The sequence below is a fragment of the Xenia sp. Carnegie-2017 genome, unplaced genomic scaffold (assembly GCF_021976095.1).
Source record: "Xenia sp. Carnegie-2017 unplaced genomic scaffold, XeniaSp_v1 HiC_scaffold_20, whole genome shotgun sequence".
NCBI lineage: Eukaryota > Metazoa > Cnidaria > Anthozoa > Malacalcyonacea > Xeniidae > Xenia > Xenia sp. Carnegie-2017.
Window position 1 is genome coordinate 8,593,928 of NW_025813483.1, and position 27,372 is coordinate 8,621,299.

Genomic DNA, 27,372 nt, shown 5'->3' on the forward strand with positions numbered 1-27,372 from the left:
CCGCGAATCGAAACGACAGAAGACGATATCCGGTAGTAATTGTCAATAGAGCAATAACGATTTTGTGGTCTGACTCTGACCAGATCAACAGGTCTTGCTCTTCTAATGAAATCGATCTGTTTGAACTTTTGGCGACGTTGCTTTCAAAATGAACACAAGCGAATACCTGAATCAACTTCTAAAAGACAAAACCACCATTTCAAAAATGCCCAAAATATTTCTTCATTTAGAGCGTCTTCTTGATGAAGGTGAGTCGCCGTCGTATTTACATTTCATTAGATAGCATTTCCAAATTCGAAAACCGTTTATTTTGTACGCTTTTTGCCAACTTCGCGTCTTTTTGTTGTTTCGCTCAAAAGAGTCTCAGAGCTAGCACAATGGCAATCGATTGACTAATGTATTTGTTGAGTGTTCCACTTTGGGACATCCAGTTATTTTAAATTCCGATTTAAAGTATATTCTGCGCCAATGCAGTATGTTTACAATATGGTTACTGCTCAGAGTTATTAATCTTTTAGTGTCAAAATTGTTTCTTCTTGTTTCATAATACATCGGCGAAGCCTACTGAAAGCACTATTTCGGTTTTAATAGGGTAGGAAAAATTATGATCTATCCAAATATTTCGAGTTTGCCTTATGTTAGATAAACCTTTATGGTACTCGATATTATGCGTCCTTATTCAATAGCATTAAATTCACGATAAATTAGTCGCAGTTCGACGAGTATTTCCCATAACACTTTACCCATATCCTATTTGTTATTGTATCGTGTAAATGGGCATTATTATATTTTATCTTCGCTTCGATGAAGATTTGAATATCAATATTGCTTTACCAAGTAGTATAGAAATTACTATCATTCTTGTGTCTTTCAGACTTTTATTTCGGTATAAAACAGTTGAAACGTCACTTGGTCGTGAAGGCATGATGATTGAGAGTAAATGTTGTGCACCAAAAGTGTAATACATGAATATAACTGCCTGCATTAAAGTTGACATGTATTTGATATGTTGATTTCTGGGCCGCTGTAACAAACACCTGCTTACTCTAGACAGGTTAAAGTGCGAAGCGTATTCTAATGATATGTATATAAATGAATTGTAAAATTTTCTCATTTATCACTAACAGTGACAATTTTGCTTAGCCTTTTGCGCCTGTTCAAAATCTTTGAATCAGCATGGTCAACATATGAAATTTGTTTTTGAAACTGTTATTATTGACGTATCGTATTTCATCACAGAAATATTTGTTTCAAATTGTCATGATCTTCGATTTTCGGCGCATGTGAGAGACTTAGCAAAGTCATGTCATTTTTTGCGTCACATAAACGAAGAATGTTCGCTTACTTACCGTAACATTAAACATATGACTCGATATTTTATAATTGGACTAATCTTTCTTTACAAATTCTTTATGAAATCACTAGGATTTATGGATTACTAACAAAGGCTTTATATCTTTTATGGCTGGCTTAACATGTTTAATTTCAGTAGAAGTCATTAATACGCGTCTGTTTCCCCGTTTCTTATCAATTGTTCAAAGAGATAATTGAACTTTAAAAATGCCATCAGAAACCATCAATGTTTTAAGGTTAGCGATCATTTGTTCTAAATTGGATTTTTTACGCCATTTTCGATATCTTAGCAACACTACGTTACAACATTTGCTGCTGCCTCTTTATTTGTTGTGTATTGGTAGGAGAAAGTTTTAAATATGCAAAGTCATGCAAATTCTATTATTGACGAGCAAAATCTTACAACAAGCTTGTGATAATCTTTGTACGCCTCTTCGTTTGAATGTTTCTGTAGTTCTAGTAATGATCGTAATAAGTATACGTTCGACCTAGTTCTGCGTTGGAAAACTATCAAAACTGTGGCAATCTGTTTACCCGTAAGAAGGCTAGGAAATGATCGTCAAAATACTCGATCGGAGGACTAGAAAGTAAAGCAAAGTCGTAATATTCCATCAAAGAATCTGCGCCCAACTCGCATCGTTTCAAAATTATTAATAACTTTACAATAATCACGTGACAACTACGAAATCTGTTAACTCGATCACAAGTGTAAGAATGATTTAATCTACAGTGATTACTATCTGGAACTTCTAACGACGTTTTAACGATTATTAATGACTGATTGTTGATCTAACACATTAGATAAAATTAATTGTATAAACTCTTATATTTAGAGATTAACCGCATTCGAACCGAACTTTTCCACGGTCCATGCAATGGCCTACCAGTACCTGCACCGGCCCCACTTAATCTTCCTCCTTCTAACGGTAACATTGTTAAACTAACAGAAAAGGTCTTTGCTCCTGTTAAAGAGTTCCCTAAGGTCAGTTCACAATGTCTTAGAGCACTGAACTTACATAATATTGATCGTCCATGATTCTTCGCCCTGCACGATCAATGCCCCTGTCAACATTTTAAAAAATTTTTAATGCTTCGGTTTTGACATAGCTAGTTCTGCCATCTTAACTCCAATGTGCAGAGTGAAATCAATGAATGAAGTATTTACTAAAGAGTTGACGTCGTCGATAAAAAAGTCGTCTTTTATGTTAAATGATTAATTTCAATGGTGAGGCCACTGATCTGAAAATACACTTGATAACGCATTTCGCTATTTGGTGAAGCCAGAGCCGCCACATTGCAAGGTCCCACTTGATACGAAAAAGTAATCATAATATTAATCATGATCATATTTCCACAAAATCTGCTGTGTTTATATATGGCTTTAACTTTTAAGTTCAAAAATAGCAGAAATACGTCGTTATGAAATCTCTGTCGTATATTAAAGTTGGGTTTCAAGTAGATAAGATGCAGCTTTGTCACACTTTTGTCACGGAGCTCTTACCCGTGCCAGTTAGTTTCCAGTCCCCTGAAGTTGATCGGTGCGCGCGCATGTCAACCGGAAATAGGGGTTAATAAACATGGCATGGCATTGGATGGCGTGAAAATCGGAAATACGACAAAGCTGGAAGTTGCATGCTATTGACAAAGTAACATTAGATCCGCCTTATGTTTTATTGGTTAATAAACCGGATCTATGTTATTGTGTATTCATTCTTCAAACTATATAGTCGAACTATCGTCTTAAAAAATGTTATTTGCGTTGTTTATTATTGCATTGCTTTTGGACGTTTTGAAAAAAAACAAAAAATATGGCACACATGTTTAATCAGATAAATGCAGACACTGTTGAGTTTGAAGAAGTTAGTCACAGCGATCTTATCAATTTGATTTTCGTCGATTTTATAAGTAAAAAGATTCAAGAGCTACGAAGAGCTGAAAAGGATGAAAGTAAAGCAGACCCTTGGGCAGAGTATCAAAACGTTTTAGAAATGATGACTGAGGAAGGTCGTTGGTTCAATTTTGCAGCTCGAGCAGTCGAAACAATTAATCGCGAACATGTCTGGAATGGAATATGTGAAGCCTTTAAGTTTCTAAAGAACTGCGGACCTACGAACTCTCACAAGACATATTTTGACAAACTGTTTAGTGTTACTTGGGTAGAACTAATGTTAATGTACACGGAGACAAAACGTCCTCCTTTTTATCAACATCTCTTTGACTATGCTGATTGTAGTTGTAAACTGAAATACAGATCAACTATGTAATTGCTTTGACAAAAAAAATAAAATATAAATTTCAATGTTATTGCATTTTGACTTCAGTTGTTGTATGACCATGTCATTGTGAAAATGGGAATCGGTAGCAGCAAACGTGAAAATAGAAATGCAAAAAGGGATAAAAATCATAATCGTCAGAAAATGTTTCGCTTTGGTATAAGTTTCGGACGCAACGATCTCAATCTTGAGGGTCATTTGCAAGCAGGATACACAAGTAAAACTGTTAAAAATTATGGACCCGCTGCAATTAAACTTCCAACAGATAATGCGATAGAAGAAACACTGCCTGTAACTGAAAACATTGAACCCATCGATAATGAGTAGTTAAAAGAAATTGACATCTAATTGCAAAATTATTATCACGAGAACATTGTCATGAGTAACGTTGACCATTACTTAGCCGGTGTATACTTCAATCCAAAACGTCCTGGAAGCTACGGAGGTGTTGAACCTTTGTACCGCGATGTAAAGGCAGAAGGAATATATGACATTAGTCGTGAAAGAATTAAAGAATGGCTCATGCAACAAGACGCATACTCTTTGCATAAACCTATTCAAAGAAAGTTTGAAAGAAATCGTGTCGTAGTGAGTGGTATTGACGACCAGTGGCAATTGCATCTTGCAGACATGCAATCTTTGCAAAAGTATAATGATGGTTATCGCTATCTTCTTATCTGTATTGATGTTTTTTCCAAATATGCATGGGCTGTTCCATTAAAAAGAAAACAGGATCGTCGTTGGTAGAAGCTTTTAAAAGATTTTGTCATCAGGACGTAAACCGACACACATTCAAACGGATCAAGGCTCGGAGTTTTTAATCGAGACTTTAAGAAACTTTGGCAGAAGAAAACGTTACCTTGTTTAATACATTTAACGAGACGAAGGCATCCATCGTTGAACGTTTGATACGTACACTGAAAACTAAAATGTGGCGCTACTTCACAGCAAACAAAACCATGAGATACATTGACATGCTTCCTGATCTACTGTATTCTTATAATCATAGCATGCATCGCAGCATTAAGGAAAAACCGATCAACGTTACAAGTGAAAATGAAGATAGAATTCGGCAAAATTTATATGGTGATAGCAAATTAAATAAACCTACGCATGTAAAATATAAGTTTGATATAGGTGACCAAGTACGAATAAGTAAAATAAAACGAAGGTTTGAGAAGGGGTATTTACCGAATTTTTCAAAAGAAATTTTCACTGTAAGTCAAAAAATACCGCGCAATCCTCCTGTATACAGACTGAAAGATCATGAAGGGGACGAACTTCAAGGAACATTTTATGAAAAAGAACTTCAAAAGTCATCAAGAAAGACGATGTTTATGAGATTGAAAAATACTTAAGAAACGTGGTAGAGGGGCAATGTACAATATTTTGTAAAGTGGTCTGGCTACCCTAACAAATTTAATTCATGGGTACCAGCATCGGAAATACATATATAAAACGTAACCGTTTTCATGATTTTTTCATTTCACATTATACCTTAAAGATGAGCGGGACACACTTCTATCTGACATTACCTAGTAATGCATCTCTCTCTGTATTTCCTGAGAATAAGATTTCAGGTTATCGCGTAAAACTACCTCACGTTGTGAATTTAAATGGTAATTGGGAAGTAGGATTGTATTCAATTACATATCCTCATACATGGTACACGTTGAAAAAAGGTTTGGATACACATATATATGTAACTTACAAAACAGGTCTACCTACTCCGGTATTTGTCGACTATGGCTTGTATGAAAAAGCCTTCGACCTAGTAAAATCAGTTAATGAGACTCTTGAAAAAGAAGTAAAAGACAATATCAAATTGAGCTTTGACCCCGAACAGAAAAATTAAAGTGCATGTAAGACAGGGTTACAAAATATCATTTAATCAACGAATGTCGGTCTTACTCGGTTTTGGCGGAAAAGACGTAGAGATTTTAAAAACAACCGAAAGCCCTTATGCTTCTGATTTGCACGGATCCGTCATGATGTATGTATATTGCAACATTGTACAACCGCAAGTTGTTGGAGACGTCAATGTAAAATTACTAAAGGCAGTTGCTATTCAAGGAAAATATGGAGACATTGTTTCAAGAACATTCACTAATATCCAATACTTACCCGTGCAAACAAAATCTTTTGAGGACATCGAAATTCTCTTAAGGGACGAGTTAGGAAACCCCATCGCATTTGAACGAGGGAAGTCGATAGTGACACTTCATTTCAGAAAGCAAGCTTCGTCTTATTTTACATAAGAAATATGATTCTACCAAATCGTTACGTTCAATATTATCTCAACCAACAACGAGGATACGGTTCATCACCAGTGTTTAAAGGAGCACCTTGGCAAAGAGGATATGGGCAAGTGGGTTATGGTCTTGGTGGGTTATTTCGCAGTTTAGCTAGAGCTGTAATACCTCTGGCAAAAAGCGGTGCAAAAGCTCTGGGTAAAATTGCTCTTAACACAGGAGCAAACGTTTTAGGTGATGTTATCTCCGGGAAAAGTGTGAAAGAGTCTGCAAAATCGCGAGTAAATCAGGCTGCTAAAGATGTGGGGAAAATGGCTGTAAACAGAATGCAGCAGTTTGCTCAAACAGGAAGAGGAAAGTCTTCAAAGAAACGGTCAAGAAAACCTGCTAAAAAGAGAAAGGCGACGACTTCCATTGCCATTCACAGTTCAGCCAAGAGACGTAAAGCAGCTAAAGAAGCAGAGGACATTTTCGGCTAAATATGGATTTCGTTCATCCAAAATCTGCAGAATGTACAAAAACCGAACTTGATTTATTTTCTGTCCCACCAACACAAGTCAGTTTGGAAAAGGGGCATTGGATTGATCATCAACCTGTGTCCAGCGTATCTGAAAATGGACCAATTACATTTTTAACGCCCGGCACAGAAGATTATGTTGACATGTCTAAGACAATATTGGTAGCTAGAGCGAAAGTAACAAAAGCCGATGGTGGGGATATCGATGATGACACTAAAGTTGGACCTGTAAACAATTTCTTGCACAGTTTGTTCAAGCAAGTTGACGTGTTTCTAAAAGGAAAGTTAGTTACACAAGCAACAGGAACATACCCATATCGTGCATATCTCGGCACACTTTTAAATTATGGTCCGTCAGCCAAACAATCCCAGCTCACCGCTGCGTTATTTTACAAAGATACTGCAGGTCAGATGGATAATGCAGATCCTGCCCACGCAAGTCCAAACAGGGGTTTGAAGACAAGAAATAAGTTTATCATGGGAAGTAAAATTGTTGATATGGCAGGTCCTATCTTTTGCGATGTTTTCTTTGGTGAACGTTACTTACTTAGCTATGTTGATTTGAAAGTGGTCATGAACCGTGCCAGTGACGAATTTGTCTTAATGTCATCGGTGGACGGTGCAGCCTTTAGAGTGAAACTGATAGATGCATACCTTAAAGTTCGTAAAGTCAAAGTGAATCCTAGTATATCTCTGGCTCACAAAGTTGCCCTGAAAAAAGGTCCAGCCATTTACCCAGTAAGACGTGTGGACTGTAAAAGTTTTATTATTCCTTCTGGAAACCCTTCGCTGCAAAAAGATAACCTTTTCAATGGTTTAGTGCCTAAATCGTTTGTTTTCGGTCTTGTTGAAAGTGCGTCATTCAACGGAGCTTATAAAAAGAACCCATTCAATTTCCAACATTTCAACATTTCATCGTTAGGCATTTCAATAAATGGTGAATCTGTACCATTTAAACCAATCAATTTGTCCTTTGGTGCGAATCCAAGATTTATAGAAGCATTTCTATCGCAGTTTTCTGGCACTGGGAAAATGTATTACGACACAGGCAATGGCATTACGCGTGAAGATTTCCCAAACGGTTTTGCCCTGTTCGGCGCGGACTTTACCCCAGATATGTGCAGTTCATCCGAACATTTTAACACGGTGCAAAAAGGAAACCTAGCCATTGACTTACAATTCTCGACACCGCCAACTCATGCAGTTAGCCTTGTCTGCTATGGAGAGTTTGAAAATATAATACAAATCGATGGAGAGAGAAATGTCGTTTATGACTACATTGGATAAATGAACACCTCACAAATATGGACCGCTTTGAAATCTGATCTGGTAACAGGAAAAAAATTTCTCGGCGTTTTTCCAGCCGACCGTCTGCCTAAAGAAATCGAAAGCTACCCAAAAGGATTTATTGCAAACACGGATGTAAGCGGAAAACCGGGGACCCATTGGGTTGCCTTTTACTTTCCTTCAGAAGAAAAAGCCGAATTCTTCGATAGCTATGGACAACCACCAGGGCGATACCATAAGTTCTTTAGAGATTATTTGAAACATTATGATTGGGGATTTAATAAACGTCAATTGCAAAGTATCTGGACGGCTGTATGTGGACAATATTGTATATTTTACCTCAGCCATAGAGTGCGAGGATATAGCATGAATAAGATTGTAAACATGTTTGATGGTAATACTGTTGAGAACGATAACAAGGTATCAAGTTTCGTTAGCAGACATTTTCATATAGAAACTAGTGTAACCCTAAACGATAGCATTCAGTCATGTATAAAATTTGTTGTAAAAGCTTGAGCCGTTTATTATCAATAAAATTTTCTTTGTGTAAACTAATTGCCTGTGTTTTCTATTTGCATATTCTAATGATAACAGTCAGGAAATTGATATCAACTGCTCTATTTATTTAAACAAAACAAATCTTTACATGTCAAATTTTAATAGTCTATCCAACGTAAACGAGTTTTCTTTAGTGTAGGGTGGCTTTAGGTGTTGTCATTTTCGTTCTTGAGCCTCTGTGGTAGGCTATTCCGTCTTCTTCATCGGGCGAAGTTTCCATTTGAGCTTCTTCCCATCTTACATCGTTCCGAACCAAATCACGAGGAATGTTTATTTTGATAAAACGCGAAAGAATTCTCTAGAACCTGTAGGATTGAAATTCTTTCTCCCTCTTACGGCGTCGCTAATGAGGTCTGATATATTTGATTGAGGGATAATAACACCGTCAAGTTTGACTTGTCCTGAATCATCCCAAGTTATTATATCTGGTTTTGTTTTGAGACGCTGCAGTATTGCTGTTGCGCGTTCACGCATCGTCTTCGGCACACTTTGTACAATGACGGAGTCAGCTAATGTACGCACTTCGTTGTTTATTACCGAGTTTCTTTCTTCCCGTCGGTTGTATCCATCACGCGTACTGTGGGTATCTGAATATCTTTTTGTTTCTTCAAATTAAGGAATTGCTCAAAGTTTGTGTTGAAAAGTTTTTGCCTTTGATCGTCACTTAAACCGTCTTGGTGAAGGATGTGCGAGAGTTGAGTATCTTTTTGCATCATGTTCATCGTAATTGGCGAAACTTCAAATTTTTGCTTTTGTTCATATTTATTATAAACGTCTTCAGGTACTAAAATCATTCGCTTGGCATGCTTCATTATTTCAGCAAACTCCTAGTACGTTCAAAACCGGCGGTAGGAAGGCGCTCAGTAGATTGCCTCCTTTTTGATTTAAAAGTTTTTTCTTTTTAGCTCTTGAAATTCTCTTGTTCGCTAAGGCTCTGAGATGTTTCTTATACCTCAACAAGCGTCGTTTTTGACTCGCAGATATCGGTACAGTTCCTTTTAACACATTAACTGCGCATTCACAAATGCACAACATGACATCAGATGGTCCATGTTCGATGATAACCTTTCGAATTTTCGGCTTAGATTTTGCAAGTACTTGCAGGTACGGAAGATTGCTCCTAATTCGTTTAGACATGATGTTTAAATGATTGTTGATGTCGATGCTTATCACTTATGTACATAGACAATCTGCTTTTCACCGGGCAAGATATTTGTTCTGACACGCATATTGTCAGATGTGAGTTGATGCAAATCGAGCAAAAGATAACCGTAAGGGCGGCATGTGGCGTCTTGAAATGACTCCAAAAGGTAATTCGTTTTCTTTGGGTACATTTGGCGTGCCAATGTTGCGATACCTAGCGAATCTCTGGGGTTTTTAAAAATGATCATGTAGTGGGAATTTAAGCTGATTGTTCGGGATTGTTTACCAGGCGGAAATAAATTTTGTGTTAGATACATGACAGAGACGCCACGGTGATGTGACCCACGGGTAAATAAATCGGATATTCGTTGATCGCTAGAACATTCTGACATCAAATCGTCAACGACCACTAAAGAGTTTTGACAACCTTCCAGAATATCAAATAAGTTGTCTGGGAATCCTTCGACGAAGCAAATGTTTGGAATTTTTGATTCCATTTCACCAAATTCACTTTGCCGTTCGCCGTAACAGTAAATAATTTTATTCGGAACAGGATAATGCCCGACTGACTTTGACCACACACATAAAAGTTGGTAGGTGTTCTAAAACGTACGTCCATTGTCTCGCAAATAAAAGCAAACATGTTCTGCTTTCACTTTTATAACCACTCGCTAGTAAACATTTTGACATATTCAAAGAAAGACGGAATGATTCGACTAGCTTGAATGGGGAGGTATTTGTAAAATAGTGAACAAAGTGCACACAATAAGAATACATTGGACAATGAACAATTTTTATTAAATATTTTTCTAATTATCTACATCAATCAAACAACAAAAATCTCTTTTGATTACATATGAACACATCATACTTTAGCAGATATTTATGACAAAAAATTTTAAAAAGCACTTGAGGGTTTACTTTAAAATCCTCACAAGCATAGGCATGTCTTTTAATCGTTCATTCATTTTGTAACTACATTCATAGTTCGCAACATTCATAGTTCACAAGAGTTGTTTGTAACTTTTCCAATTTTCCATAATGAATTCCTTGCTGTCTGTATGTTTTTTCCTTATGGCTTGCTCATAAGACGAATAAAGGTTTAAACTATTGTATATAAATTATACCAAGTTGCTATCATAAAGCAGGGGGGGAGGGAGTTTAAATGAGCAATACCCATAAATGAATACATGATAACAACTTGGTATAATTTATATACAATAGTTTAAACCTTTATTCCTCTGAGCAGATGAGCAATGCTCATTGATGCTCATAATTACTTATGAGCACTTGCTCAAATGCTCATAACTGCTTCAACACACTTGCTCATTTGCCCACAAATGCACATTGCTACATAAAATGTCTCATTTCTAAAAAAGCAGTGCCGGCGAAATGAGCTGCAGATATTGTGGAAAAGTATTTAATCGAGCTTTCAACTTACGCAGACACGAAAAAGAATACTGTCCACTAAGGGATGAGGAAAAAATGTCTCAATCAGATTCAGACAGTCAGGGAATGCATTTCGAAGATAATGTTTCTACAAGTTCAACAGATGAATCTGAAAGTTCAATGTCAATAGAAAATGAGGCTGAAACTGGAGAAGGAACTGATCCTTGGATACCTTTGATAGAAGAAGCAAGAGAAAGAAGTAATGTAGATTTCGATGAGATGAAGGAAAGCCTTGTGAACAGTGGTCTGGATGAGCAGACAGCTGAAAATCAAGCATATTCTAACATTCTACCAAAACTTCAAAAAGAATTGGAAAGTATTTATATGCAACGTCTTATGTGGATAAACCAACTGAAAAAAGATCCCATCCACAGAAAAATAATGCATACAAAGAAAGGGTTTATAGAAAATGATGACTTTGATCCACAGGAAGCTATGGAAGCAGCTATTGATAAGAGAAAGTTTCTCATCAACAGACTTTTAAAAGAGTACAGCTTTGGTGAGATTGCCAATGATGAAGAAGATTAACTTTGTTAGATGAATTCGTTTCATAATAACTTGTATCTTATTTTGAAGTGACGTTGTTCAATAAAATCTTTTCATTTTCAGTTTAGTGTGAAAATTACTTTAATATTGCATAGCTGCAAAAATCCTCTGCTATTGTTTCTATCTCTATCTGTTTAATGGAAACATGCCAAAAAGCCTCTTAGAGCTATACATACTGCGCGAAGCTCGATGTTTTGAAATATTTTGCGCCTTCATAAGATGAAAAGGAAATTCCCTAAAGTGATGATGCATGAAATAGCTCGAATAATATTACGCTTACGGCACACTTCTACCTATATACGCGACTTTCGGCAGTAAACCGGTTATTGTAAGCCTGAAACAACTAAAGTTGTTGTGCCACATCGCATCTTGAATGCATAAGTTAATAAATTTAAACCACTATAGGCAGATAGGTTTGTGGTATCAATTACTGCAATATCAATATCAAACGCGCGTTGCACTTTTATCAGTTGATTGCCCTAACTTCTTGGTTTAAATTCTCCTAATACGATCTCTAGCAACCAGTAAAACAAACTTATACTAAAATAAAAATAATGTTTGTAAATCAAAGAAGGACAGAATTAAAAGCTAGGATACTGCACAGATCTTACCCACGCCACATTATTCAAGGTCATACTATTCAATGGTAATTTATAATTTACATTTGCGAGATGGCAACGAAGGTCACATCTCAAGCGCATGTGTAGTGTATCTCAACCACTTACGAAACAGATAGCCTTTGTGAAGATGCAATATCCAAACATGCAATCGAAGAAGGATGGCCTCGCCATAAGCGTCGTTTTATACCTTCAGTAAGTACCGTTTGTCTTTTTTCTGTTCCTTAGAGTGTTTGTATTAACTTTAACAGAGGCGTCGATTTTATTTTTTAGAAAAATGTGATCACTGTGATGATTATCTTTTAAAACCCTCGTGTGGGCATGTATCGTCTCATAAAAGACCTTATCGAGTAAGTTTTAATTCGTTTGTAGTTGTCGTAAAATGTTTTTTTCTATGTAATATTACATCGCTTACGTATATGTATACAGAAGTGCTAACATGTAAGCAGTAAATTCATACATGTTTCTTATATTTCTTTTAGAACAATGTGTAATGGTTTGACCTTACGAATCGAACGGGAATAAATAAAAATATATATTTACAAAAGCTTAACGACTCGTGTTTCAAGTTTGTTGTTTGACCTTACGAATCGAACAGGAATAAATAAAAATATATATTTACAAAAGCTTAACGACTCGCGTTTCAAGTTTGTTCTTTTTATCCGAAACAAATATTTTACGCCAGTCGTTACAAGTGTATTTTAGTATCTCAAGTCCATTAACGGGTGGCTTGACATCTTCAATGCTTTTCATAAAATCTTTGATCACAATCTCTTCGGACACATTTTCCAAGGCATCATCAAAATGCAACAACATACGCTCGTCATGCTCCATCATGAGACAGTCGTGCTCGCGTTGAGAGGTGTGATCAATCATGCATCCATTGCAGTTCTTATTTACTTCAGCGTTTATCATTGCAGCAATTTCTTCAGCATAGCAGTCTAAAAGTTTATTTTCTAACAAACTTTGACGTACAGTTATTTCATTCTTTTCTGACTCCAAAGGCAATTTGTTCATTCTTAATGCCTGATCAATGTCTACATTCAATTCCATTTGTTTCAAGAGATAAAATGTAAACCTTTCGATAAAGTATAAGTTATAAAATGCAATTACCTCGTTTTCTACCGTTTTTACCTTCGATTGTGAAAAGGAAACGGATCTAATGTTACTTTGTCAATAGCATGCAACTTCCAGCTTTGTCGTATTTCCGATTTTCACGCCATCCAATGCCATGCCATGTTTATTAACCCCTATTTCCGGTTGACATGCGCGCGCACCGATCAACTTCAGGGGACTGGAAACTAACTGGCACGGGTAAGAGCTCCGTGACAAAAGTGTGACAAAGCTGCATCTTATCTACTGTTTCACTCCTCGAGTGGGACCTACTAATCCGATGATAGCAATGCAAGCACCCGATTACTTTGGCCCTATGACGTCATTAATTTAGTATTTTAAAATATAGTGAAATATTTAATGTACACTCAAGGGAGGTAACAATTAATAACAATATTGCTTTTAAATTAAAAAAAATTACTATGAAAATAAAAAAGCAAACAGCAAAACGTAAAAAAATAAATAAAAAAAACTTACGAACGATACAATTTGAAAGATTTATTTTTTACTGGCGAAAAAAGGTAAGTGAAAGCCAACCCGTACAAAACAATAAGGACGACTTCGTTTCAGGTCAAATAATGCCATATAATAAACCTTTTACTAATCTCGCTTTCTCGGTCTTTACTGAGAAATATCGGACCTCTATTTTTATGTACAAATTTCACTGTACGCGCTCGGTTTGTACAAAAATATTTCTGTCCGATATTTCTCAGTTAAGATCCGAAGTTCACTACGAACTCATAAAATAATAATAACAATAACATATGCTGCTAAAATTTCTATTTTCAAGACTAAAAAATCTTTCAATTTTTAAACTTGACGATATGTTACAAAACTTTTCGAGCATGTAGCTATAGATGCCATTAGCCAATCAGAATGGGAAACCAGCATTATTTTTCTGCTTTGTAACTACAAACCACTACTATTAAAATATTATTTATTGACATCTTTCGCAAAAATCTTACTTAAAGATATAAATTATCCCGTAAAATTCAGCAGAAAATCTTAAATGTTGGTTTTAAAAGTTTTGAAATCTGAACAATGCAATGTTTGATTTTTGATTAAATTAATTATATATTTATTTGAAAAGTTTTTGGTTGTGCTGAGCCAGACCAGCGTGACCTATAGATATGCTACTGCTCCTGTTTGTGGTCAAAATCCTAAATCGTAGTTTCAATGAGAGAGCAAAGCCAAGTTTTCAGTACATCAACTTTTTTTAAATCTTTTGCGAATATTTGTATGATTGCGATTTTAAAATGAAACTCTTTCAGTGAAAATTTGTCGGTATGATTAAAGATCGTGTTCTTTTTTTAAGATCGTTAATCTGAGTTTTCTAACTAAAAAGGGACATTGTATACAGTGCTACACGATATTTCTAGAGTGAATTACTAACTTTAGAGAGACACCTACTTATCTATCTTTAAAAGGATTTCTAATATTTTTATAACAATTATGATAGATTTAAACGATATCTGTTCAGTTATAGATATACGGTATAACGTCATTTATGATAAGAACAAAAATGCCACCAGCTGCAGAATCGAGTTGTCATTTTTTGTTCTTATGACAAGTACGTCATGCCGTGTATCTACAACTAACCCGACAACGGTCAAATGTAATCTATTTGTTTTGCATTGCAAACTCGAAAAAATTCCCAAAGAAAAGAGGCAAAATCTTTGTTCTTTGTTGTCCTCAACACTAGGAAAATCAAAGCATTCAAGATTTTTAAATACCACTCGTACATGATCTATAAGAATGAAGAAATTCTTATAGATAGCTTAAATTCACAGATTAATTCATGTAACAATTCAAATAATTCCGCTCTTGGTTTGTCATTTAAAAACAAGAAGTTTTCTGTGACGTGATTCCTTGCTTCTCTTATAAATCATAGCTCTCGACCAATGAAATTGCGTGAATTCTTAAAGTTATAATTATATAAAATTATACAAATAACTAGCAATCACGTTTTTCATTGTATTTTCACCAAAAACATATTTGATTTCTTTTATAAAATAACAATAATGCGAAACAGACAAACATTTTAATTTTTCTTCTAAAATGTATTCATGATCGATTTGTAAATTCTCTTTGACTGATTGATTGTTATTATTGATTTGATAGGTTGAGCTTAGATGTGTTTTGCACGGGCTGATGTAAACACAGCTCTAGACCAATCAGCGCACGCATTTCATTGTGTTTATTTCATAATTCTTTTTAGTGAAGTTGTTTAAGGTTGGGTTTTGATAATAAAGTAAAAAGGTTGTAAAGCTCTTGAGAGTTTTACAAAGAGGGTGGTTCTTCTGAGGAGGTTGCTCTACGATACATTTATTTGTATCTATGTTTAGACTATTTTGAAACTTACGTCGGTTATAAAAAAGTTTTATTTTTAGTTCAATTTTGTTGGACGTATCATTGGCCCCCGAGGATTGACCCTACGAAAGATCGAAGCTGAAACCGGATGTAAACTGTTGGTTCGTGGAAAAGGCTCAATGAAAGATAAGAAAATGGTAGGACTGTCAGCTTTTTTACGATGATCATGCAACGTTATAATTCGACATCCTTGTCAATTATAAGTTTTCTCTTGCCATTCATTTCATTTCCCTTTTTCGGCTGTCCTCTAAAATTCGGAGTTTTCTCTACTGTCACTAGATTACTTAAATCACACACGACTGACACGAAATGCTTAAACCAATAACAATTTTTCTTGAATCGTTTCACGCGTGAGTGAATGTTTTCGGAAACAGGGAAATGTTTCTTCGAAGTTTCCTAATTTACTCAAACTCTCAGTTTGATATTTTTGCTTTATTTTTATAACAAAGGAAATACGCTTATAAGCAACCTACGAACATCGTTATAATTTTCATCCCAAAATAAAACAAAACTCACGTGATTAGTCTTTTCACAAAAAAAACATAAAATAACATAAAGTTTCCAACACACTCCCTCACATGACTTTTATGTTACAAGTCATATGCCATAGTACTTAATGTTATGGTTAATGCACATCGTTCTCATCCTGTAAAATTTCTCGAATAACGTTTTTGATTGAAAAATATGCTTTAGCGTTTTATCGAATACACAATCAAGAATATATAAAAATCTACGGTAAAGAAACTTCTGTTATATTCAAATAACAATTTAAATTCAAAATAACTCCAAACGCGGCATTTTTTGTGGGACCGGGAATGTCTTCAAGTTTACGTAAAAATAAACACTCGCACACTATGTATTTGTTCGTGAACAACCTGGTACAATTATCTTAATCGAATCTTAGGGAAAATGTGCGAAAAAATCTTGACCTGTCAACTGCTAGTTAAATCTTGGAGAGCTGCGACGAAACTATTCAGCATAACCCTTAAGTAACTGCTGAGAAAAACATTTTTTTTATGAAATTACAACTTATGAATTTAAAGTGCATTAGTTTTTCTAACATAATACTGTCATTTTGCTGAATGGGAATAAAAAAATCAAATAGTAGAGTGCTAATGGAAATATTTAGCAAAATGTGCAAGGATTGTGTAATTCCTGTAGTATTTTGGCATTATGTTATTTGTTAAGAATCAAGTTTGAACAAAATAGCTAAAACTTGTGCAAAGAGACAAAAAATCTTTACAGAACCACCTGTTTCCCCAGCTTCAACTTGACTATTTTCAACTGACTGTTTTTGATTTCACTTTCCAACTATTTGTTTTTGATTTTAATTTTTAATTTATTTTATCATTCATTTTATTTCCACTTCATCTTATCAGACACACAGAATTTCTTTTCAGAGGTGAATTACAAAATTTTAACAAAGGGCTACCTGATATATATAAACAATAATGGGTTCTCTTTCATACATGTTACCACTGCCAAAAATTTACATAAAATTTCAACAAGCTCCCTCCCCCTTCAATGTCCTTCTTGTTCTTCTACATCCTTATGTGCTTCTTCCTACTTCTTCAGTTCAAATAAGACTTGAATCCTGGATCACCTTCAATCCTAAAAATTATGGATTTTTTTAAATGAGAATAGTAAATCAAACTTTACATGCTCATAGTCATAAGCTTATGCAAGAATGTTATATGCAGTGCGGTGTTTGAAATTAAATGTAGATATGATCTTCGCACTTTGCTGGACAATTTAAGCAATTGTCTCAAGAACCTGAAAAATTCAGGTCACTCAACGGCATTCGAACCCATCATATCTACATTTAAAGTTTATCTTGTACAATACTTTCACTGTAAAAGCAAAGCTTATCTCATTGTACTAAGCAGTTCTTTTATCTTGGCTTTGACATATTAATCTGTTAACTATTACACTGCATACTTCATTTACAGAAACACAAAGAGGAATTTAAAAAAAATAGTAGCACCAAGATAACCTTTTTCCCCCACTATCTTAATTGTTTGCTACCTGCCAATGTGCAACACAAGCAAAGAGATTGAGCTATTTTTGTGGTACTGTACATTGTTGGCACTGCACTCTATTCTTAGCTTTTTTTGTTTTGCTGAAAAATATTGAGAAATGTTACACTACTTTTCAATGAACTCATTTCATTTTAAGACTTAGGTGAATTTTGGCTGTTTTACTTGATGGAAGGTATCCACATTTTGAAGAGATTTTATACTTAGTTTATTTTTTGTTTTTAAGCAAAGAATAAAACAGACTAGACAAACATTGCATAAAACTCAGTAGTAAGAAAACAATTGCGAAATACATGCCAAACACCCTAAAAGCATTCTAAGGCCAAGAAACTAAGACGAAATACTAATAATAAAGAAGAATGTAGAAAATAGACTATATCTTATTGCATACCAGTGTCATGTAACTTTTTTTTTTAACAACTTTGTCATTTGTGTAACACATGAGTTTGCAGCATGTTTTACCGTTGATTTTTTTTAAAAAAAGACATTTTTTGGTATATAGCCTTAAAATATAAAATTTTCTATTATATTATGTATTCATTGTACAAGTGTTAGGTGAAAATCCGGCTGGGCTTAGAATTTTTTATTTTTCATTCTGATGACGTTTTCCCCCAACATTTTCCATATTTAGTATGACGGCATCCATGTTTTTGATACCCAACCACGCGTTAATAAAATATAATAATTTGGATGTGGATTTCCAGTCCAGGTAATTAGTCTACAGGTCAGTTGGTACAACGGTCAGGGTCACTGGTCAGGTAGCGTTCCAGTTATATTCATTTCAATGGGCCTGAAAGTGATATACGTAAATTGGGTTTGCAGAGTAAAATTTCTTGGAAAAATTTCTCAATTGCTTCTGAACTTTAGCATTAGTTTAAAGAGGCTGCTTGTATCATAAGATATGAATGTCGAAAGAGTTGCTTTTTAAATTGCGTGAAAATTTTCGAATCGTTTATTTTGTTCAGGAAGAGGAGAAACGTGGTCAGCCAAATTATGAGCATCTAGAAGAGGACCTGCATGTTCTTATTGCTGTTGAAGATAGCGAAGATAGAGCAACTATGAGACTTGACCGAGCTGTAAATGAAATTAAAATGTTGATGAAGCCTGTGGTATAACTTCCCAAACATTTTCTGCATCCCCGTGCATTATACATAATTTCATATGCTGTATATTAAAGTAAATGATTTGAACCCGGGTGTATCGTTACATGTTTGTAAATGTAGATCGTCCAGGTTGGTATAGTCCTGAGAAGGACAGTTTTTGTTGTTGTTGACTGACGTTTCGACAACCTTATCGGTAGTCATCTTCAGAGTCAAAAGAGAAGTAAACGTCAGGTTAGCCGTATTTGTTATCTAGTGTATCTATTTGTATCACCAGATAACAAATACGGCTAACCTGACGTTTACTCCTCATTTGACTCTGAAGATGACTACCGCTAAGGTTGCCGAAACGTCAGTCAACCACAACAAAAACAGTCCTTCTCAGGACTATACCAACCTGGACGATCTACATTTACAAACATGTAATATGCTGTATATTGTTAGGACTAACAGTGGCGTGTGGTATTATTAGTGTGTATATTACATGTTGAGGTTTCATAGGGTGAAGGTTACACTAAAATCGTAAAATTGGCAGTGCTATGAAATTGTTCACAAAATAGAAACGTTTCCCACGTTTGTTTTCTTCATTTCTTGACATACCTAAGCATGTAAGGAGTGTTGACCTGTGGCAAATAAATACCCCCATGTTGACGAAGTTAATGTTTCAACGTACGTTTTACAGGAAGATGGTGACGATGAAATAAAAAGAGAACAACTAGGTACACTGGCTCTAATCAATGGCACGTATAGACCACCAGGTACGCAGTTATAGTTAATTCAAAATATTTGTTCAGTTATTTGAACTTTAATACAAGTCATATTTCAAGTTATTACAAGTTAGCAACCATGGTTTAAAATCCTGTTTAGAAAAGCAGGGTTTCATTGGCCCTTGACATTAATCTACACCCACTCCGCACTTTAAAGTGTCAGAACCATTGAACTAAAATACATGGAACGCTACCTGTAATACAATACCCTAATAATTTTTTGAAGCCAAATTTTACACCCAGACACGCCTGTGTAATCTATCAGTTTTCACTGCGCGAGAGAATCTCGAAAAACTACACACGCGCGTTTAGGTGTAATCTCGCGTGTCTGCATGGGTGTAAGATTTGGCTTCAAATATTTGCTTCTGGTAGCGTACAATTCATTTTTGTTCAATTGTCGGAACCTTTGAAGTTTTTGTGCTCGCGCATGTCACTGTGTCATCATAGCCGCCATGTTCAAAGAAAGCCTTCTTCGCTAAATTATTGTACGCTATTATGGTGAATGTGAGCAGGGACGGATTTAGGATTATTCAAACATCAGTCATGGAACGCCAAAAGCCCTCCGCCCCTGGGGTTGTCCGAGGCATTCTCCCCTGGGAAATTTTGAATTTCAGAGCCTTGGAAATGCCATTTTCAGCGTTTTAGAGCAATACAAAACGTATTTTGTGGGCATCGTTTTTGCGTAAAAACAACACATTTTGCTTAGGTTTTTTTCAAACTTACATTTTTGAACAATACTTGAATGTTTTGCCAATTATTTAGGCTCACTATCATGCCAAATATATGGCTCATTAGCATGTCTAGGAACATAAAATTTATTTTACAATAATGCTATTCCAAAAAAGATATTGTCTTTAAAAATTTCTACCAAGTTGTCAGGTATAGACCCCCCTAGAGACTCCCATTCAAACCTCTATGTAATGAGTTAAGTTAGAAATTTGGCACGACAAGAGACAGTTTATTAGATGTAGAAAAGTTCAGACTTCAAACCATGCAAGTTTATTGTAACCCTTTCTCCATCTCCACATACAGTGCCAGCCGATTCACCTTTTGAGAAAAAACTCAAAATTTTTTTCTGCCAAAGATTAAGCAAAAATTATCAGAGTGAAAATTTACAATTAAGGACAGCTTAATGCCATTAATGTTTATTAGGCATTTCACTAGACTATTATCTTCTGTACATATATGCAAGGTGTGCTATATAGCAATCACCAGTAGCATTGTATTTGCCTATACAAACAGAATGTAACCAACATGTCTTTAATTATATAATTACATGAATGTTAAAATTGGTTCATGAGTCATGCTTACTGGTTTTTATGATAAATATCTTTTCATATGATCAAAGCTCGTTTAGATGTAAATCTGAAATAATTTAGTTTAGAAATTATAATGATCATCAGAAAAATTACCTAGTGATCATGAAAAACACTTTTCTGTTTTGCCAAATTTCAAGGTTTATCTGCATACATAGGAATACATTTTTACTTTATAGAAAATGCTTTTCATACATCAATAGCCATTTGGAATTTATGGCAAACAATCTGCTATGAGCCGTAGATTAACACACCTTGACATCTCTACATGAGGTGTTTAGTTAGAAAAGGGGACAATATGTGACATGGGACAGCATTTCATGTTTGTGAAATACTCAGGTTTAATACCATTCCAGTCAAATTGTCAAAATAAAAAACTTCATGGATCAGAAAAGACTCAAAATCACAGGTTATAGTAAACAGCTTCTCATGTAAGCAATGTTAGTTTTCTCAAATCTTAAACAATATGTAGTATAACTGTCCAATGATTGAATGATCAATGATCATAAACTGAAAAGCCCCAAACATTTGTTTATGATAAAGTAAATGGTATGGCGCCTTATGGCTACAGATTTTTTGTCCATTGAAATATATTTGCAGGAATGTAGGATTTCGCTGCCATATAACGGCCACGATACCCCAAGCACTAAAGAAATCATAGCTAAAATTCCTTCGTCAACAACAATTTTAGAAGCATCAATCTGCTTACCATACGCCATATTGACATAAATCGCATCACACACTCGCATAAATTGACTTTGATATATTACATTCATGCATACACTTCACTTGTCCTTTACTACGATTTTAGATGTAAATTTCTGCTGCGAAAACTCTAAACAATGATGGCATGCTTTTGAACATCAATGACTGAAATGTCGCTCGCGACATTTTTCACCCTCTTGTCAAATTCACAGTTTGGACAGCAGCAATCATTTCACTATAAGAATTTGTAAAAGATTTCCATAAATTCCATCTGATTGTAGTTTAGTTTCTATCATGCTTTAGAAAATTACTATGATGAAATGATCAAACATTCAATTCAGACAGTGATCTTGACTATGTCAGTTCAGTTGGCTATCAGTCGAAATCGGTCAAACCTATCACAGTAAGACAAAAATCAAACAAACCAATTACACAATAGCATTTGGACTCCCTTATAGGTCCGGCCACCCCGCTTATTGATCGAGATTATTCCAGATCGTCTACTGATCTGGCTATTGACCAACGGAATGGCTTAAATAAGCGTTCTTGATCTCCGTTATCGGTCGACCAGTCGAGCCATCCCGCTTATCAGTCAGCCAGTTAATATGATGACTTGATGTTTTTATCTACTGATCTGTTTACTAAGGTGGTATTTGTATAAGTTTTCTTGCATAAAACGGAATTTTGACGATGAAATCCAAACGATTACAGAACGAAAATTGAATGATAAAAAAATTGTAATCATTAAATTTCATAAATAATTTTTCAACTATAAACATCAGTCGCGTGACTGATTTGACATACCCTAAATCCGCCCCTGATAATGTGAGAATAGAAACCTTATACATCTTTAGTCATATACAAAAAGTTGAATTTTTTTCATTTTTAAAGATAGTTATGAGAAACTATCAGTATTTGAAAGACTTTAATTAAGGAAATTAACTAATGGGAAAAAAATTAGAAAATCACCAATTACACTAATTATCCAACATGGCGACCACTAAGTAGCCAATAACTTAACTTCGCTGCGAACATGATATCTCGGGAACCAATGATCCAAATTCAGTGAGTAATACTTTTTTTAAAAGCTTAGAACATAATCTAGTGCTTGACGCTTTTCAATTTTTATTAATTCTTCATAAACAAAAATATACTCCAAAATTTGATTTTCTTCAGCAATTTTGTATTTTTGGTACACGTTTTATGACATAACGAGTAAATATTTCATCAATGCAAAATATCAAAATTTGAAAAATGACAAGCATTAGATAATATTACTAGTCTTCAACATTCAAAATTTCAGGCATCTCTGACAAATAACAAAGATAATATGATGTCACAAAGTTCTTACTAAGTGCTAAAATCACCAAAATGAGAAAACAACGTTTAAAGATTATGTAACCTGTATGATACCTCTGGATGGCCTAAAAATTGCCAGCTTTATAAGTAACTCCTTCCTTATGTTTAGCATTGTCAATATAACTCTTTCTAATGTGTTTCTTTGCTTTTTCACCTTCTCCCAGCTCTTCTTTGCCGACAACTTTATCCGGAGATGATCACATTCTTGAGCCCCTTTACTTGGAAACATTCCAGGAGTTATGCCCAGTTCACTTAATATCTTTAACAGATTTATATCCCCATCATTAAATTTAAGAAAAGCCAAATATGTAGTATGAGCAACAGTCTCTTGTTTTAAATATGTGGTCTTCGGACATCGTTTCCATATCATTTTATTTAGAAATTCATTAACATTTTGAGTTAAGCCATGAGTACATTTATTCAACAAAGTAGCATTACTCAGTTCATCAAATATAGGCTCAGTGAGCTTAATTGACATTCAAGAATGCCAATCTTGTGCTTGTAGTTGTCCTTTTCCCTCTTATAGCCACACCAACTGTCTTTACCATCAGAACTGAGATAATGCAGAGGATTAGTACTACTTGATGCATCATGATAGAGAGATGCTTTATTTATTTTGCCCTTCCCCTAACATCTTGAAAATTTCCTCTGACAGACAAACCATAATAATTTTGTAGAATATCAATCTTCCCATCTGTAAGCCTTCCTTTTCTTCTCAATCCTTTGCCGACTGCAAGCTTTGCCCCCTTTTTTGTATTCTTCAACTTACGAAGACGACTACCAACCCTCTTTTGAATGTAATCAATACACTCCAACTTTTTTCGAATGCATTCTTCCCCATATGGCTTTCTTTCAACAATAGTGTTATATGTTGAAGAATCCCCATCCCCAAGCATATCCTTGTGTGCCCTTTAGCCCTCTAGAAACCAAAGATCTCTCAAAATTCACACAGCCCTGGATGTCTGCATACTACTGGCACTTCCTTTATGATTGATCTTGCACTGATGACCAGCTTTTTGTTCACCATATTTAGGATCACTTGGCCTGTTCTTCCATTTGGCACATTGTTGGCACCTGTTTGTGAGCACTTCAACATCTAAACCCTTTTTGGTTTGCAAAGATATTACCGTAACAATACCATTGTTCGATGCATGGCCTCTCTTTTACCAGGTACCATCCAAAGATATTCCACATTCTGGGGCTCCATTCTCCTCTCTAACGGGCTCTCTGGGGCTCAATTCTCTCCTGTTCGGCAAGTTGGTGGGGGAGCCATATTTATGACCTTGCTGAATTTGACCATTGCAGCTTGGCATAAAGCTATGGAATCCATGTTTTTAACCAGAATTTTCGATAATATTGTCCGAATATAAACTGATAACACGCACAGCACTCGTAAGTTGATATTTGGATTAAGTAATTTTAAATTCCGCCTTGTTACTATGAAATTTGTTACTAATAAACATTGCGCAACCGTGGCCAACTGTGGCCTGCCACAATCAGGTGATCAAAATTGTAAGCTTTAATTGGTTGGTGGTCACCCTTTAGAATTACGTCACTGTGGCCAAAAATGTCGAAATTGCGCAAGAAAACGCTCACTGACCGTGTCCAAGGGTAGCATTTCGGTCGCCTTTTTAATCGCAACTACAAAACTGGACTCCGAACTGCAGTCGAGTTTTCGTTTTGCAAGATAGTCGGATTACATTAGACAAATCTAAACGGCGGAATAATACGATGATTTATAAAGTCAGTCGCTTAAATGCAAATTTTGAGTACGTCGACATCAACAAGTGCAGTTCATGTGCTTTTCTTACTGTTTTTTGGTTAAAAAATAGACTCAATAAACTGCATAAACTAAGAAAATATATGTTTTATGTCTGAACTTCAACTTCTTTTGTCGAATTCTGACCGTGTCCAGTGCCACACTGCATATCCCTTGGATCCGCTCCTGATATAAACTCCAGCATAATTAACTCTGAAGGTCTTCTTTCAACATGGCGGCCATACCGAAAGTTGGCTGATAATTTGGCACACGATGTACCCCTGAGTGAGACTTCTGCTTATTATCTATTCTGTGCTTTGAACGTTGATCATACTATGTTAAGATTAGGCACTAGCGTTAATTATATGTTATCTTTTGTCATTCATTTTATTTCCCTTTTTCGATTATCTTGTTTTTTCACTGAGTCTAACTACCCTTAAATTGCTCTTTAATTCAAAAATAAAAGGAAATCTTATGTATCTAAAAAAATCTTAATTATCAAAAAGTGCAATACTTCTTTCTTACTAATTTATATCAGAGGGTTTATTAACTTCTAATCGATGATTTCTAGTACATCGATCCAATTTCCTTTAATGCGATGTTCCTACTATCTTCATTTATTTCTTCTACTGTGTTCACAGGCAGGATATTTTATTTAAAAAAGACGCCCCTGATTTTGCACCTACCACAATATAAGGAACAGTGAGTAAAAAACGAAAACTATAGTGTGTAGCAACTTTCAAATATAACCACCCATTTTAGAGTTTAAAACGTGGACTTTGAAATTCGCAGTAAAAACGTAAAACGGAAACAAAACAATGATAATGCACTTGGTTTTAGGCTGGAGCGGTTCTTTGAAAAAACTGAAACCGACCAAAAACCGGAAAATGCTATCTTCCTTTTCTTTTCAGGTTCTAATGGGAATATGAACATGATAAGCCCACCAGTTACGCCTGTTTCGGGTACCTTTCCTGTTCTACGAACAGCTACTAGTACGTTATTATGACTGATTACATCCTTGTTTCGTGTTCATATAATTCTTTATTATTGTTCATCGCGATCTAATGACCATACTTATTACCAATCTTTGTCGTGAAGTGTTTTTGATGTCAGTTCACGTTGTCTTTAAAGGTGGAAATCACTTGCCTTCACAAGAATTCTCCTTTCCTCAACGTACTGGCGTCGTGGACATATCAATGGATGGCACCTTCATTGGTATAATATCAGTATGATTTACAGCAGTATTGATTGACGTTTTTGGATTAAATTGCGATTTCATTGAGCAAATCATCATATTCATCTACCCTTCAACGTTTGGTCTTTTCATTCGTGATTACGAACAATGAAAAGACAGAAGTGTAGTTCGTATAAACACATATGATTTTCTACAGCATAGCGGCAAGGGAAAACATTTGACAAACTCCGGACTTAGATGTGATAAAAATGCAATTATGGCCTATTTTTCCTTAAAAAACCATTCCCCTCTTGCCTGTCGTTTCTTTTGAAGATGTATAACAGTTGTGAACCTGTTTTTTTTAGAAAACGGTGGTCTTTTTGGTTTGGGAAGTAATTCTAAGTTACGACGTGGTATAATAAGAGAACACCCATATTCAAGGTGATGTAATGGTATGTAGTATTACCCTCGCCCAGATCTGCTCGATGCTCTGGTTTTTAAGGAAGTTAAGCAAAATCTTTTAAAAGGATTGCCTTTTAAAAAAAGTAAGACTTTCAATCACAAAAATGTTAAAAGAAAGTTTAAATAGCGATCTTTATCAAACATTTTAAAATTGCAAACCTAGAATATCAAGTTGGCAATTGTATATCCACAGAGAAAAGACAGATTCTTATCTTACATAACGTCGGTTGCCATCTGTCAAGACGGTGGCTTGCCTCATTCGTAATGTAACCACAAAATTACCGTGTAATACGATATGAAGTATATTGGGTTCTAGGTTGGTTCTAGGTCATTGGTCTCACAAGATATTGAACTGTTTTGATTGGCCATTCAGAAAAAGAGATGTCAAAGAACCATTATTGCCTTTTACAATCTTGAAATGCAGCCTAGCGATTGAAAGACTTTACCCATCTTCACATATTCTTGTATCCGTTTGACCTTTCATACTCAGCTAATACAATGATCGATTTTATAGATTCCTATTGGAAAACGATCATGTCCAGAGGTAGCCAGGTGTCACTTGAATCATTGTTGCCATACAGTAAAGACTCTCAAGACGATCAACGGCTTAAACATTTGCCTCATTTATAAACAAGTCATGGTTGTGACACTTTTTGAATTCAAGATATATTAATAGTACAACGACTTTGTAACATCGATCACGACGCTACGATCTCATTGACAGTATATTATATGATTCTTAATTTGTAGGTTTGTTTCGAAGATTGCTTCTCTTTATAAAAACTGTAAAAAAGTGCCAAGCTTTTCAAAAAGTAATGATGCTACACTAAAAACTACGGTGGCTCACAAGGGACACCTCATAAAATAATAATTATACAAAATAAAGATATTAATACATACACAAAAATACATTACACACGTACAAAATAAAAATACACACAAAAATACATTATACACGCACAAAAAATAAAAATACACACACCAAATAAAAATGCACACACAAAATAACAATACACACATAAAATAAAAATACACAAAATATGATCGCGGGCGCTTGCAGTATCGGCTTGCTCGTAATTGTCGTGTATGTTTTCAAAGTTGCAATGGTTCCAACATCCAGAGTACAAAACGAAATTCACTCATTTCACTGTGATCAATTATTTCAAAGTTGCTTACGATATTGTTCTCCGTATTCTGGTTAAAATTAAGGCTAATG

The 27,372-nt window shown here is 35.2% G+C and overlaps 1 protein-coding gene and 1 long non-coding RNA gene across 3 annotated transcripts; both read left to right on the forward strand.

The window, feature by feature from the left end:
* Nucleotides 1-23: 23 nt before the first annotated feature.
* Nucleotides 24-26,905, forward strand: LOC124443249 (protein quaking-like). Of its 2 annotated transcripts, none has more exons than XM_046993776.1 (9): nucleotides 24-248; nucleotides 2,187-2,335; nucleotides 15,499-15,615; nucleotides 18,480-18,623; nucleotides 19,297-19,372; nucleotides 25,432-25,512; nucleotides 25,652-25,735; nucleotides 26,060-26,146; nucleotides 26,671-26,905. In XM_046993776.1, exons 1-8 carry the CDS (start codon nucleotides 149-151, stop codon nucleotides 26,137-26,139), a joined length of 831 nt encoding a protein of 276 aa, XP_046849732.1. In that variant the 5' UTR covers nucleotides 24-148; the 3' UTR covers nucleotides 26,140-26,146; nucleotides 26,671-26,905. The 2 variants fall into 2 exon arrangements, with proteins under 2 accessions (XP_046849732.1, XP_046849731.1); XM_046993775.1 differs by having other exon boundaries at nucleotides 25-248; nucleotides 26,060-26,135.
* LOC124443279 lies at nucleotides 11,967-12,627 on the forward strand. The gene is made up of 2 exons (XR_006947578.1): nucleotides 11,967-12,345; nucleotides 12,478-12,627. It is a non-coding gene; the product is annotated as an uncharacterized LOC124443279 (long non-coding RNA).
* Nucleotides 26,906-27,372: the final 467 nt, after the last annotated feature.